We start from the raw sequence: 13,316 nt of genomic DNA, 5'->3' as shown, positions 1-13,316 counted from the left end.
TTGGCGTACAAGCCACTTGTACGCAATGTGCCGTATCTAAGCTTTTCCCTATATATATATATATATATATATATATATATATATATATATATAGAGAGAGAGAGAGAGAGAGAGAGAGAGAGAGAGAGACTTAAGCTGTTTATAAATGAGCTTGCTTAACACGACATTGTATTAAACAAGCTCAAGCTGACCTTAAGATGAGTTCGCCTGAACTTGGAGTTCGCTTGCTTAATAAGCAGGCAGTCTGGCTTTGCCCAACTCATCCCACCAAAATGTAAACTGCTCAAGTTTGGCTCATTACGAACCAAGCTGACATAGCTTGCAAGCAAGTTCGATTTGTTGATTCGCACCCATATTTTAGGTAAAATAAAAGAGCACATTTGCCTTTTCACTCTTTACTTAAATTAAAAAAAAAGAAGAAACATGTTTGCTTTTGCAGGAAGCAGTTCCAAAATTCAGTGGTATTTCCACTTGCCATCATTGAACGAGTGTAGCAATATTTGACCATCATTGAGTGATTGGAGATTTTTGTTTCTTTTCTTACTCTTTCTTTTGTTAATAAGAGATTTTAAGCCTTCCAAACAGTTGGAAAGAAAAAAACGTTCATGTCCCTAAAAAAATTGATTTCTTTGCATTTTAAGATAAAACTTTTACATCTAAATTCCTACATGACACATTAACTTTTTGAGTTGCTAATCTACAAGGAAAACAATGCAAACCCCACCCAACCCAACCCCCCACAAAAAAATAAAAAAGGAAAAAAAAAGGTCGCACCCATGTTCTATCTTGAACATGAGGGCCCAAGAATTAGGTGGTGGAATTTAAAAAATGATAATAGACTTCTTTAGGGATAAATTAGTTGAAGAAGGAAAATGAAACTCTGAACATGATGTCAATGTAATATGGATTCAGATGATTGATAGTATCAAGAAAGTGGCAAAAGAAATGTTAGGAGAATCTAGAGGAAAAGGAACTCCGACAAGGAAACTTGGTGGTGGAGTGATGACGTTTAGAAGGCCATTAGCGAAAAACAATCATGTTATAAAATTTGACAGTGTAATAGAATCGATCGATACTTAGAAGAATATAAAAATTCTAAAAAAATCGCTGAACAAATAGTAAGTAAAGCTAAACTTAAGGTATATGATAATCTATACAATAAACTGGAAACAAGATAATGTGAAAAAGATGTCTTCAAATTAGCAAAAAAAAATGTAGTGTAGGGATCTAAACCATATTAAATGCATTATATACCCTTATCCATGTATCATAGCTCAAGTTGAAGAAATTAATACTTAGTTTGAGTAGACTGCATAATAACATCCTCAGATACAGTCAACATTCCAAGATGCCTAATTTTCTAAATATTATGTGAGATACCTAGTATCCTATCAAAACCATTCTTACGAGGAAACATGAATGAAATTCAAAATATTTACCTTGCATAAGTAGTGCATTAACGTCATTTTATTGTTTCTTGCACGAGTGTCTGACAATTTTAGAAGACTGTCAAGTTTGAAGCCGATAGCTGATCCTGTAAAGATAGAATTGGAAGCATATTATATATCATTTCGGAATTGCTTTTTCCATTAGCATCACTTCCAAATTTCTTGCACATACACACCAAAAGAATTACCTCTAGCTGTTCCCTGATTCAATGCATTTCCTAGAGAAAGAATGGTCTGCATGACTCTTCTCAGTTTCAAAGAATCTTTTACCTAAAACATAATATTTAGGAAAAAATATTAGAAAACATATCGAACCTCAAAAACACATCAAACCCATTTAAGAGGGAGGACGGGCATACCTCTCTAGAAGCATTGTTGATCGTATTTAAGTTGGCACGCAATTCCTTAACCTGCAAAAGTATTGATTTTATGAATAATACAGAAACTTAGATAAAAAAATTAAATATAGATCACAAAGTACAACCTAAGAGGAAACACAGTTCATGAAAACAAGTAGAAATTGGGAAAATTACACCATCCCCAGATTCTGAACTTAATCCACATCAAACAGTAGTATCACCATAAACCCTGCCAATGCTTTTTATTCTCATGGAACCCCACAAGTGAGTAAACAGGATTATTTGGGACAAAAATACCCCTCAATGCCCATTGCCCCTGGTTATATCCTTTCCCATTGATCTCCTCCCCCCTCCTTTTTTTCCTCTCTCCCTCTCTCTCAAACACAACCAAGTCCAAACCCTTTGCAGAAAGAAAGAGATAATTGGAGCTCCACATCAAGAGCTAAAGAGTAAAGAAGAAATCCGACAAAACCCTCATTCTTCATAAAATTGTTAGAGAGAAACTTCGCATTCTGCACAGTTACTTAAAGACAGAGAGCATTCACCGCAACTTCTCAGATAAAGAGAGTTTTCATCCTTCATAACTCCTTAGAAAGTGAGAGAGTCCTCATTCTCCAGCTAGTTAAAGAGAGGGAGCCCTCATTCTCCAGAACCCTGCAACTTCACATCACCAATTTTAGAGAGAGAAAAAGGACCCCAGAGTTAGTGCCCAGTAAAACCTCAAGCTCACATCCATGGAAACCGTGTTTGAGTTCCAAAATGAGCATCAATGGTCCAAATTCGGACCTGAGAAGCTCCTCGCGAGTGTAATAGAACTGCTAGCCGAGTATATAGCCCCCCCCACTTTAGAGGAGGAAATGTGTGCATGGAGCACAAACTGAGTGGGCTCCAGAGCCAAATTATTTACCAAGAAAGAGCCCATTCATTGCCAATGAAGAGGAGGGATAATCGGTGAAGAGGGATGGGAGATGCATGGTTTGCTGGAACAAATGATGGATGAGGCAAGCATGAATGATGGAGTCTGAGCGGGTGTCCAGCCTGACATTTTTTATGGTGACAATAAAGGGCTGAGGCTGTTGCACCTGCGGGTTGTGGTGGCCGAGTGCTGAAGGGCTGCCAAGGGCAAGGACTTGGCATGGGAGATATTGGTTCAGCTCAAGCAGTTGGTCTCACCAGCCCAAGGAGCAACCCACCTTCACCACGGGAGATGAAGGTTCTTGGTGGCATACGCTATAGAAGAGAAGGGGCTGAAGCAATAAGACATTGTTCAAGGAGAGACAGGGGAACTCATCGTAGAGAAAGTTCAATTGGGAGAGAAAAACAGGGTAAAGAGAGAAAGTTCAATTGGGAGAGAAAAACAGGGTAAAGAGAGAAAGTTCAATTGGGAGACAAAAACAGGGTAAAGAGAGAAAGTTCAATTGGGAGACAAAAACAGGGTAAAGAGAGAAAGTTGGTGGTGGATGTATGAGTTTGAGGGTGACCGAGAGAGAAGGGGAAGGCAGGTCAGTAGGAAGATATGGTTAGAGATATTTTTGTCCACATTAGTTCTATTTTATCAAGTGGGGGCTCCATGAGAAAAAAAATCTTTAAGGTAATTGGTGATACCGGCTTTTCAAATGGGGGTTTGATGTGGAATAACTTCAAAAAGGGGATAGTATTATTTCCCCAAGAAAATAACTGCCAAGTTTCCAGCACAATATACCTGTGTTGAGAAAGTGATCCGGAAGGAGAACACTCTTAACTTTGACTCCACTCTAGGAACCTTCATTAGCTCAAGAAAAAACTGAAAGATCCATATACAATAAGCACTTAGCCAGCACCACAGATAATATACACTACTCAATCGCAGTATGAGAAATCTACCTGTTCGCATCGCCCAAGCATTTCCTTGTCACCATTATAATTCTACAACACAAGGAGTAATACCAGTTAGCAGATTATACTCTGACGAAGGCAGATATAGTTCAATGAACAATAACTTCCAACTTAATGTAATGGGAATGCACAAAGGCTTAACTGCTATAAAGAGAGAGAGAGAAAATACGGTAAGCCATCAAGATGAACTCTAGCTCAATGCTTTTAGGATGAGCAGTGCTAAAATAAGAACATATTAAATCATGTAAAAAATATAATATCAGAAGATCATTTGAGATATCAGAATAAATTGCATGAGACAACATAAAAAGTAACATTTTCAGGACCCCAGAATAAAGGGAAGGCACATACCATAAAGAACAATGAACAATTAATCGCAACATTACTAACATGTATGCAAAAACCACCGCAGCTAAAGTATCAATGGGGAAGCACATTGTTAAATACCATGCCCAATAAATCCACCAAAGGGAAAGGAAAAAAAAGAAATCTTAGCTGGAATCATGCTCAGCACATCCACAAGCCCAAAATACACATAAATCTACCAAAAGCATCTAAAAGATAACGTCACCCACACTTAATAAGAGATCCACTTATTACTACATAATTATAAAATACAATGCTAATAAATTGCAACACAATTCATTGAGGTGCAGAACCTTCTTTCCATTCATCTACTAACTCTAACATACTCATAAGTCATCTAAAAATGTGTTACCTTCCAAGACAGCATCCAACAAATTGCTTCATATACTCTGTACTGTCAAGAAACAATATGGTTAATTACCCATAGAGATGCACCGTCATAACCAAGTTGCAGAAAATATTATTCAAATCCCATGTCTTCATATGCGGACCAAGCACACAGAGGCAGACTTCCACATTGTTAGAGAGAAAGTGACCAATGCAACTCAGAGTTCGCTTTCACTCAACTCCTAACTTAAGACATACTCCTAACTCATCTCAAAATGTGTTACCTTCCAAGACACCACCCAACAAATTTCTCCTTATACTCTGTACTATCAAGAAATAATGGGCTGAATTACCCCACAGAGATGCACTGTCATAACCACATTGCCATAAATATGTTTTCAAATCTCATGTTTTCAGGATTGGACCAAGCTAGTGGCAGACTGCCACATTGTTTGGGAGAAAATGACCACTGTAGTGATTTACAAGCCGCATGTTTTAAGGTAACAGACCAGTCACGAAAATGTCTTTCTCAATGTTCACTTGGTCAAACCATTCCTTAACCACATTCTCTCTGAACTAGATCGGTTTTTGGTTTCAACAGACTGCCCTTCTAAGCCTACCTCGGACCATAAAGCAATAATGCTGGAAACCCACCCTGTCCTGAGGCCAAACATACCCTTTAGGTTTGAATGACCTGGCTTGAAGAGAGGGACTTTTCCTGGTGGATGAACCACTGGTGGTCCGCCATGCAGGCCCAAGGTTGGGTGGGCTTACACCTCAAAAAACAAAGCTGCTGCTACTCAAAGCTTCCATCAAACTAAGGAAGTGGACCTTCCCGGCAATTTCAAACATAAAATTCAATCCCTAAAATATAGCATTCAGGCCGTTGATGCACTGGAAAAGTCCAGAGAACTCACTGAGGATGAACACCATAACAAAGCTAGAGCCAGAAGAGACCTTCTAGACACCTTAAAACACTAAGATGTCTGTTGGTCTCAAAAGTCTAGGGTCAAGTGGTCAAAAGCCTGGGGTAGAAATACAAGCTTTTTCCATAAAATAGCCAGTTGTAAGCGGAGAGAAAACACCATAACGCAAATCACTGTTGGGAAACACAACTTCACTGAACTACAAGTTAACCGCATAATCATCATTGCTTTCGAAACCTCTTCTCACCCACATGGGGTCCTCATCCTTGAATGAATAATATGAGTATTGGAACTCTGTCAGTTGATGATGCAAATTGGCTCGAAAGATCTTTCATGATAGAAGAAATCCTCCAAGCAGTTAAGGACCTTGGTCAAAACAAGGCCCCAGGACCTAATGCTTTCCTTGTCATAATCTTCCACAAGTTCTAAGATAATATGGCCCCAGATATCCTGGCTTTCTTCAACGAGTTCCACCATAGAAGCAGAATCCATAAGGGCATAAATCCAACTTCCCTTGCTTTGGCTTTTAGATGTTTCAAGCTAGTGATGGGCATGAAGCTCAATATGTCAAAAATGAAGATGATGGGGATAAGGATGGGGAAGCAGGAACTCCAATTGTTAGTGCAACACTTGGGGTGAGCGAGGAAGCATGCCTTCCAACGACTTAGGTCCTCCCTTTATGCATTGATTAGCCTAGAAAGCACCTTTGTAGTCAAGAAATTTAATAAGAGACTGGCAGGTTGGAAAGGTAGAGTCCTCTCCTTGGGAGAAAGGATAACTCTATTCAAAGCAACATTGGCCAATAGCCCTAATTTCCAGATGTCCTTGTTTCATATGCCCACGTCAGTAGTGACAAAACTAGAGAGCCTTATGAAAAATTTCCTCTAGTCGGGGTAAAAATTTCCTTACCAAAAAGCAAGGGGTTTTAGGCATTGGGAAGCTGAAAGAAAATAATGTGGCCTTACTTGCAAAATGATGGTGGAGGTACGCCACAAAAGATGGCAGCTTTGGGAAGAGGTCATCCAGGTAAAGTATGGAGTTGAAGGAGGGCAATTCCATAGATGCCCCTATTACAAAGCATTTGGGGCAAGGAAGAGTATTGCCAGGAGCAGGCAAGCTTTCAAGGAAAAAACCAGATTCAGGGTAGGGCATGGTCACTGCAATCGCTTTTGGAAAGACTTGTGGGTGGGCCTTCAACACTTAGGTGTCTGATTGCAGCCTTCTTCCTTCCTTGCCATTGGAAGGAACGAGGACATTTTGGTGCCAGAAGTCAAATAAGTTGGTCGGCGCTTTTCGCAGGGCACTCACTGATGAGGAATGCAAGCAACTTTTGCTCCTCATCAACTACTTCCAAGGTTTCTTCCCAAACCCTGGTCACGATAAATTGGTTTGGGCCCTGTGAAAGCCGGAAAATTCTTGGTCTTATCCTTCTACAATTCTTTTAGACCCAACCACGATGCAAATCCCCCTTACCGCAAGATACAGTCCAAGCCTTTGGCTGGATTCTGCTCTTAGGCAGAAAGTTAACCATTGGTCAATTGCCATCAGCTACTAACCGCTGGCATTATGTGCAAAAAAGATGAAGAAACGTTCAACCAACTCTTCCGGCAACACGAGGTTGCACAAACGTTTTGGAAAAACCTACTACAAACCTTCAGTTACCAATGGGTGATCCTAGCCTCTGTCCCCCAAATCCTTTAGGCCGTCTTGATGCCTCCATACCCCTGGGGCACCCACTATTGAAGGCATCAGTTATGGCCATTTTATTGGGGTGTATGGAAAGAACGTAATTGTCAGATCTTCGAGGACAAGGTCACACTCCGGCAGTCCCTTCAGGACCTTCTAAGGTCCAAATCCTCTTTCTGGGCCAAAGGACTGCCTCTACTAGCACGTCTAAAGACCACTCTCCTACTTAACAGTTAGGAGAGTATTCTGTTTCTTAACCCATCACCCAAGACACGTGTCTTCTTGGCCTCCCCTCCAACAAATGCTCTAAATTGAATTAGATGGATCTCTTTGAGGAAAACAGACCCATCTGGATTTGGAGGAGTCTAAAGGAATTCCATGGCATCTGTCTCTCTTTTTCAGGGCTCTTAGGAAATGTTGACTCCACAATGGCCAAAACTTCAGCCATGATAGAAGACCTAAAATGATTCTGTGAATCCAATCATTCTCACCATAACTCACAGTAGAAGGAGATTCGCGTAACATCATTGCTTGGGCTATTGACCCTGCACCTAGCCTGTGGAGATTGGCACACCTCTTTGCTCACATTCATTTGTAATACAGAGGACTTTGAGTGACCTTTAGTCATGTGCCCAAGGAAGCCGACCAAGTGGCTGGTGCCTTGTCCAAGCAAGGAGCAGTACAGCAGATTAGCAACTAGTAGCTCCACCAAAGTTTCTTCCTCAGCCATTTGGCCCACCTCATAACCACACCCCTCTTTCTTATCCTCTCTTTCCTCTTATCTCCCATTTCTCTCTTCCCTCTCTGTCTTAGAACTTTCTTCCTTCTGATCCCCTTAACCACTTCGTTTCTCTCCCCTTTGGTTCCTATACTCCTTTTGTTCTCTCTTCCGCTTCCTCGTCATAGTTTTTTTCCTGTCTCTATTTCTCTCCTCACCTTTTTGTACAGGAGCCTCTACATGGGCTGCCATTTTTGGATGTTATACACTTGTATCTTTAATGACGGGTTCTGAGATCCTGTTTTGTTCTTTTTGCATAGAGCTCCCGACCTGTGGGCATCCTTTTTTGATAACACGTACAATTGATACGATATTTAATACAATCAAATATTCCATAAAAAAAAGGCTCTAGGAGACCAGCAATAACAGTTTATAATAGCAAGTTACATATCACCAACACCCATGTGCTACAATATTTAAGTATATCGGTAAAATGGTCATCATCTCATTCATTGCATTCTTTGCTTCAGTAATAATGCAAACATATAGGATTTGTCATTTACACATTTTAAAAAATGTCCAAAACTGCCTGCCAGGTGATCCCTAGGTTGCAGCATGTGCTATGCTTCCAGCTTTCCCCAGCTCCCACTCGAAACATGCCACTGAAAGACTACTGAGACAAAATGTCCTTTAGAAGTATGCACGTATAATTTTAACTAGATCTTTAAGTTTTTCCTTCTCTTTTTCCCTTCGCAAGGTAAGCGGGGGTTCTTGCAGGTACCCCACCTGTCACATATATATAGTCAATATTTACAGGAGGTAAGATAGATCTTTTGTGGTATAATATTTATAAAGATCCTGGCTATATGTAGCTCTCTAACTTTCAATATACATTCAGACCTCACTATATTTCCTTGATCTCCCCCAAGGCAAGTTTGAAGCTCGTAAACCCCATCTGCCATATATAATCTTTCTCTTTCCATCTCTTCAGGGTATCTTCTGGGCTACTGGGTCTTCATGTTAATGCAATAAAAAACCAGCACATTACATGGAGCACTTGCCAGATACTGTAGAGGCACCTAGCAACTTCCAACATTGCAACCTCATTAGCTGCACATGTGCTAACCCAGATATACATGCACATACATAAAAACACAAACATAAAATAGGACCTGATGCCTCATTGGGCACACAACGAATGAGTTCCTAGTTCTAGTTATAAGCAATTACTCCCACTCACCCAACTGCGGAACACAAACTGATAAAGTATCTTATTAAGTTGAAAGAAAGTGTCAAGTCTAGAAACTAAATGAAAATTAAGTGGATGCAAAGCTTTAAATGGTTACTAGTTGGTAAGTAGTAGATTTTAGAAGAGGCTTGTATCCCAAGCACAGGGCTCATATTCCCAAGACATAATGACAGACTCTCATACTAAATGCTTTGAAGCCATACAAGAGGAGAACACTGAGACAGCAATCCAATAGGATTGGCCTAAAATCCATTTTAGAACCAAAATACTTAGTAGGGGAAGTACCAATCATAAAATAGAACCTGGATTTCAAGCTGCCATCTTCCCTCAGTGGAAACAAATGGTGAAGATCTTCCAATGCAACTACAATTGTCCGTTGGGTGGAGGAATTTGGGCATGGACTGTCTTGCTTGTAACATTTTATTTTAATGGAATTTTTCTCTTATGAAAGAAAGATTCAGGGGCTCCAAACATGCATTAAGAATTTTCATATTGCAGGATGCGTCCTGCAAGTGAATTAAGTCTTAGAACTATAGAACTCTCTCAAAAGGGAAAAGCAAAACAAGGCCATAGTAACACAAGCTACCCTCTGAAACAGGACAGATTTCTCCAAATCTACAAGCTCATCAGTTATAGCAAAACTATAGATTATGCCTTAACTCAAGGACCTTATCAAACAATACAATTACTTATAGCTTATAAAACTAGATGCAGTAGAGTTATTGCATTAATCAACCACCAAGACTACAGCATTGATTTTGTTTGAGAAGTTACTAAACAAACAAAAATGACACTAAAAGTATATTGTAGTTGTTTGAGAAGTTACTAAACAAAAAAAAAAGATACTAAAAGTATATTGTGGTTAGAGTAGAAAATCAACACAATAGAACATAGAGCAAAACAATCAGCATAGTATACCTTAAGCATCTCCATCTCCTCCTTTGTAGGACAAAATTTGATGAGATTTTCAACCTGATCAATGTCTAATGCAGAGGTATCCAAAGCCAGGACTCCACTCTGGGAATACAACAACAATGGGAAACTTATTGTAGTCATGGCTTGCAGATTATTGAAAAACGTGAAGCACAAACAGTTTCCTCCACATGATGCAGCAAAGTTACAGAAATATAACCTACAATGTCCATAAGTGTGAGGCAAGGAATATGTCGTTTCTTTAAATTTAAAGAGAACATCATTAATAATGGTGACAATCAAGCCCCTTTAATAATAAGAACAACCTCAAACAATGAATCAAACCCATCAACAATCAATATTTGTCTCAACCAACTAATGCAATGCTGAACACATGAACATACACAGATGCACAGAATCTATTTGTGACCCCCAATAATTTTGGAAATGCAATCATAAGTTCTTTGAATCTTGTGTGTCTGACATAACAGCAAGCATACACCACATACAAGCAAATATGAAAAGGTGCCACAAATGGCCATTAGACCATATTGCCAGCTGAACGTGGTCCCTGAGTGAACACCAAGGTTCCAGAAGTCCAGGGCAATAAAATTGCCTGAGGAATGGATTAAAAAGTAACATCATGACAGTGGTATTAGCAACCTACCTATGACACCAACTAAATTTGAGATTTTTCAAGTAGTCACATATAAAAGAACAAAATCAACAGACTGAATGACATATCAACAGCATACCATGAGACATATCTATGAATGAGATATAACAAAGAAATTGCAACTAATGGACTCATTCGGACTCTACTGCAAGATAGTTTAACAATCTGAAAGGTGTTGTCAAAAGAGAGATAACATCCAACTATCCAAGTATATGCCCAAATCAGAGTAACACATGCATATAATAAAATGTGAATATATAAACCAAATAAAAAAAAATTGACTTCTTGTTGCAATCTTTACTGGCCATGCCAATCTTTAATGGCCATGCCATTGTGTACCAAGTCAATCCAAATCCAAGTGGTAAGCACCAGCAGTAAGGCCAATCCGGGGGCCAACAAGAAATGCCAGCGCACGAGGTGAGCCACCTTGGTTCACTCACAATGAACAAAATTTAAAGGATATTTTTCAGCTCAAAAAGCCAAGCTAAGCCCGCATGCTTGTTCATTGAACAAGCCAAGCTTGAGACAAGCTCCTTGATCTCGGCCTGAGCTTGTTTAATATATTACATACAATATACAAATAAATATATGACATGCATTCTACTATATGAGCCGCATCTCAAAAAGGAACTTACCTTAAGATATTAATTATATAATATACATATTATATTGCATATTGCCTCATTTAGGGCTTGTGGTCGGCTTGGCTCCTCTCATCTATGGACTTGTTCAAGTATATAAGTCAAGTTGTTTATGGTTTGACTCCTCTCATCTATGGACTTGTTTAAGTATATAAGTCAAGCCAACCCGAGCTCAAGCTTGGTGATTCAAGCTCAAGGTGGTCCTCTATGCATTCAAGCCAAGCTTGAACATGGTCAAGCATAAAGCCCAAACTCAACAATGCAAATATGGCACATTAAAATTGATCAATGTGCGAATTTAGACTATAAGACTATATAGCTGGATAAAACATTTCCAGAAAAATAAAAAAAGGAAGTATTAGATAGCTGCATATTTCTTATTTTAAGGTAATCATTTTGAAGGTTGAAACCCACATCTAACAAACTGAACAGGCAACTGTCAATTGGATAAGAACAGAGCAAGTGTGTTCAAGTTCAAGTATGTTCAAGGATGAGCCCCCACAATGTCATAAGGCAATGCCAAGGGAGGCCACAACTCATGGCATTTTCACAATACAGTGGTTAGAACAAGAGGGTTTGCTCTCACTGTGGCTTTATGGAGTTTCTTCATGTGCCTAGGGAAGCTAATTCCCATGATGTAATTTAAGCAATGGGGCTCATTGGCAGGGACCAGGATATGGTGTAAATCTTAGATCAAATTAAACACTTCCTATAAAGCAAATTGTTCACTGCCAATACCTAGGTAATACATCTTATTGTAATCGTTAAACGTAATCTTGCTCATAGTATTGTAATCGCTAAATGTAGTCTTATTCGGACTATCTATAGTAAACTGTATAATTTTTTAATCAAGAATTTGGAATTCTAGATAATCTGTAGACTTAGGATTTTCAATTAAGTGAAAAAAGTAAACTGCAATCCCTTAAAGTTCGTAGATATAATTCATTTAGATTTACATGCATCCTTGACTCTTAACAAGACCTTTCTACAATTGCTCATTGTCTGTTAAATATTTAACAACTTCCAAGAACAAATGTTATGTAACATTTTAAGATTGTATATTTTTTATTACTTTTTTAACTCTATCATTCTGGACCAATTTTTCGATACTTCTATGATCGCAATTTTGAGCTTTTCTTATTTTTCCATAACCTGATCTAGTCAACCCAACCCAGGAGCTCCTTGCGCCATGTTGATTGGCAGCATGACTACCATGTTGACACTCATGAAAGTATTGACCTTTCTATAAAATACAAAAGGTATTCATATTATAGACACGCTCAGTAATTCTGACTCATGTACAGAAAAGAAGTGAAAGTCCTTACAATCATATCTGGCAGGGGCATTTTAATCTTTGTCAGCATTATCTCACAATTGTTAGCTCGCCGCAAGTCAACCTGTAATGAAAGAATTTGAAAGGAAAAAAGTATTGTCATGTTTCTTAACAGTCAGCAAGACCAAAAAAGAATAGTAACATAAACTTACATGAAGACAAACTCGCAGGTAATGTAAACGAAAGAAAAATGTTACCAATCAAATTCAAGTTATTATGTAACAAATCGCATTAAAAAATAACTGAAACAAACCTGTATATAGTAACTGCCGCCCTTGAAAAAAGCAAAAAATAGTAAAACAAACTATTGCACGCAAGCATATCCAAACTCAGATAAATGAAAGGCATACTGGGGAAACCATTTTATGATTTAGTAGCCAATTTGACTTCTAATCTAGAATATCTAGTTCAATAGAACCATATCTAAACCATATCAGTCAACATTTCAAAATAATAATAATAATAACAAAAATAAAAAAATAGAACCATATCTGAACTGGGCGTAAAAACGAAATGTAATCTGCTTATTGAAAATAAAACTAAAGGAAACTCCTAAAATTTATGACAATTTGGTCTTAAAGACAAACTTTGTATCACTCAATGGAACCTAGTCATGCATAGGGACCACATTGGAATGGGCCAAGGTAATGCTGTAAATTTGGATCATTTGGATGAGGGGAACTGCTCTTAGTGGGTTACTACTACCTTTTCTTTATCCAATATTTCTTTGAGCTACATCCAAAATCTTTCAGTTAATTTATGGAGTGTGACGAGAATTTTCCATCGCATCATAACTCATA

General features: G+C 38.6%; 1 protein-coding gene across 6 annotated transcripts in view; it reads right to left on the bottom strand.

Annotated features, from left to right (window-relative positions):
- Window positions 1–13,316, bottom strand: part of AFH14 (Formin Homology 14) — a 29,498-nt gene that overhangs the window by 9,589 nt on the left and 6,593 nt on the right. For 3 of the 6 annotated variants that reach the window (XR_016039962.1, XR_016039963.1, XM_088845746.1), the window contains exons 7-13: window positions 12,509–12,580; window positions 9,873–9,971; window positions 3,671–3,712; window positions 3,510–3,590; window positions 1,808–1,858; window positions 1,637–1,718; window positions 1,440–1,534 (exon numbers count right to left, since the gene is read on the bottom strand). Coding sequence is in view for 3 of the 6 variants with exons in the window: in XM_088845746.1 (XP_088701872.1) it covers window positions 1,440–1,534; window positions 1,637–1,718; window positions 1,808–1,858; window positions 3,510–3,590; window positions 3,671–3,712; window positions 9,873–9,971; window positions 12,509–12,580 (522 nt within the window). In the remaining 3 variants the exon portion in view is untranslated. Of the gene's footprint in view, window positions 1–1,439; window positions 1,535–1,636; window positions 1,719–1,807; window positions 1,859–2,352; window positions 2,462–3,509; window positions 3,591–3,670; window positions 3,713–8,624; window positions 8,785–9,326; window positions 9,461–9,872; window positions 9,972–12,508; window positions 12,581–13,316 lie in introns of those variants that run through there. The other 3 variants (XR_016039964.1, XM_088845748.1, XM_088845747.1) reach the window with 3 other exon arrangements.

The sequence above is a fragment of the Amborella trichopoda genome, chromosome 9 (genome assembly GCF_054954075.1).
Source record: "Amborella trichopoda isolate Santa Cruz 75 chromosome 9, AtrichopodaSantaCruz75HAP2 v2.0, whole genome shotgun sequence".
NCBI classification, from domain to species: domain Eukaryota; kingdom Viridiplantae; phylum Streptophyta; class Magnoliopsida; order Amborellales; family Amborellaceae; genus Amborella; species Amborella trichopoda.
The sequence above is the reverse complement of the archived record's forward strand: the minus strand, read 5'-3'. Positions and strand labels throughout refer to the sequence as shown.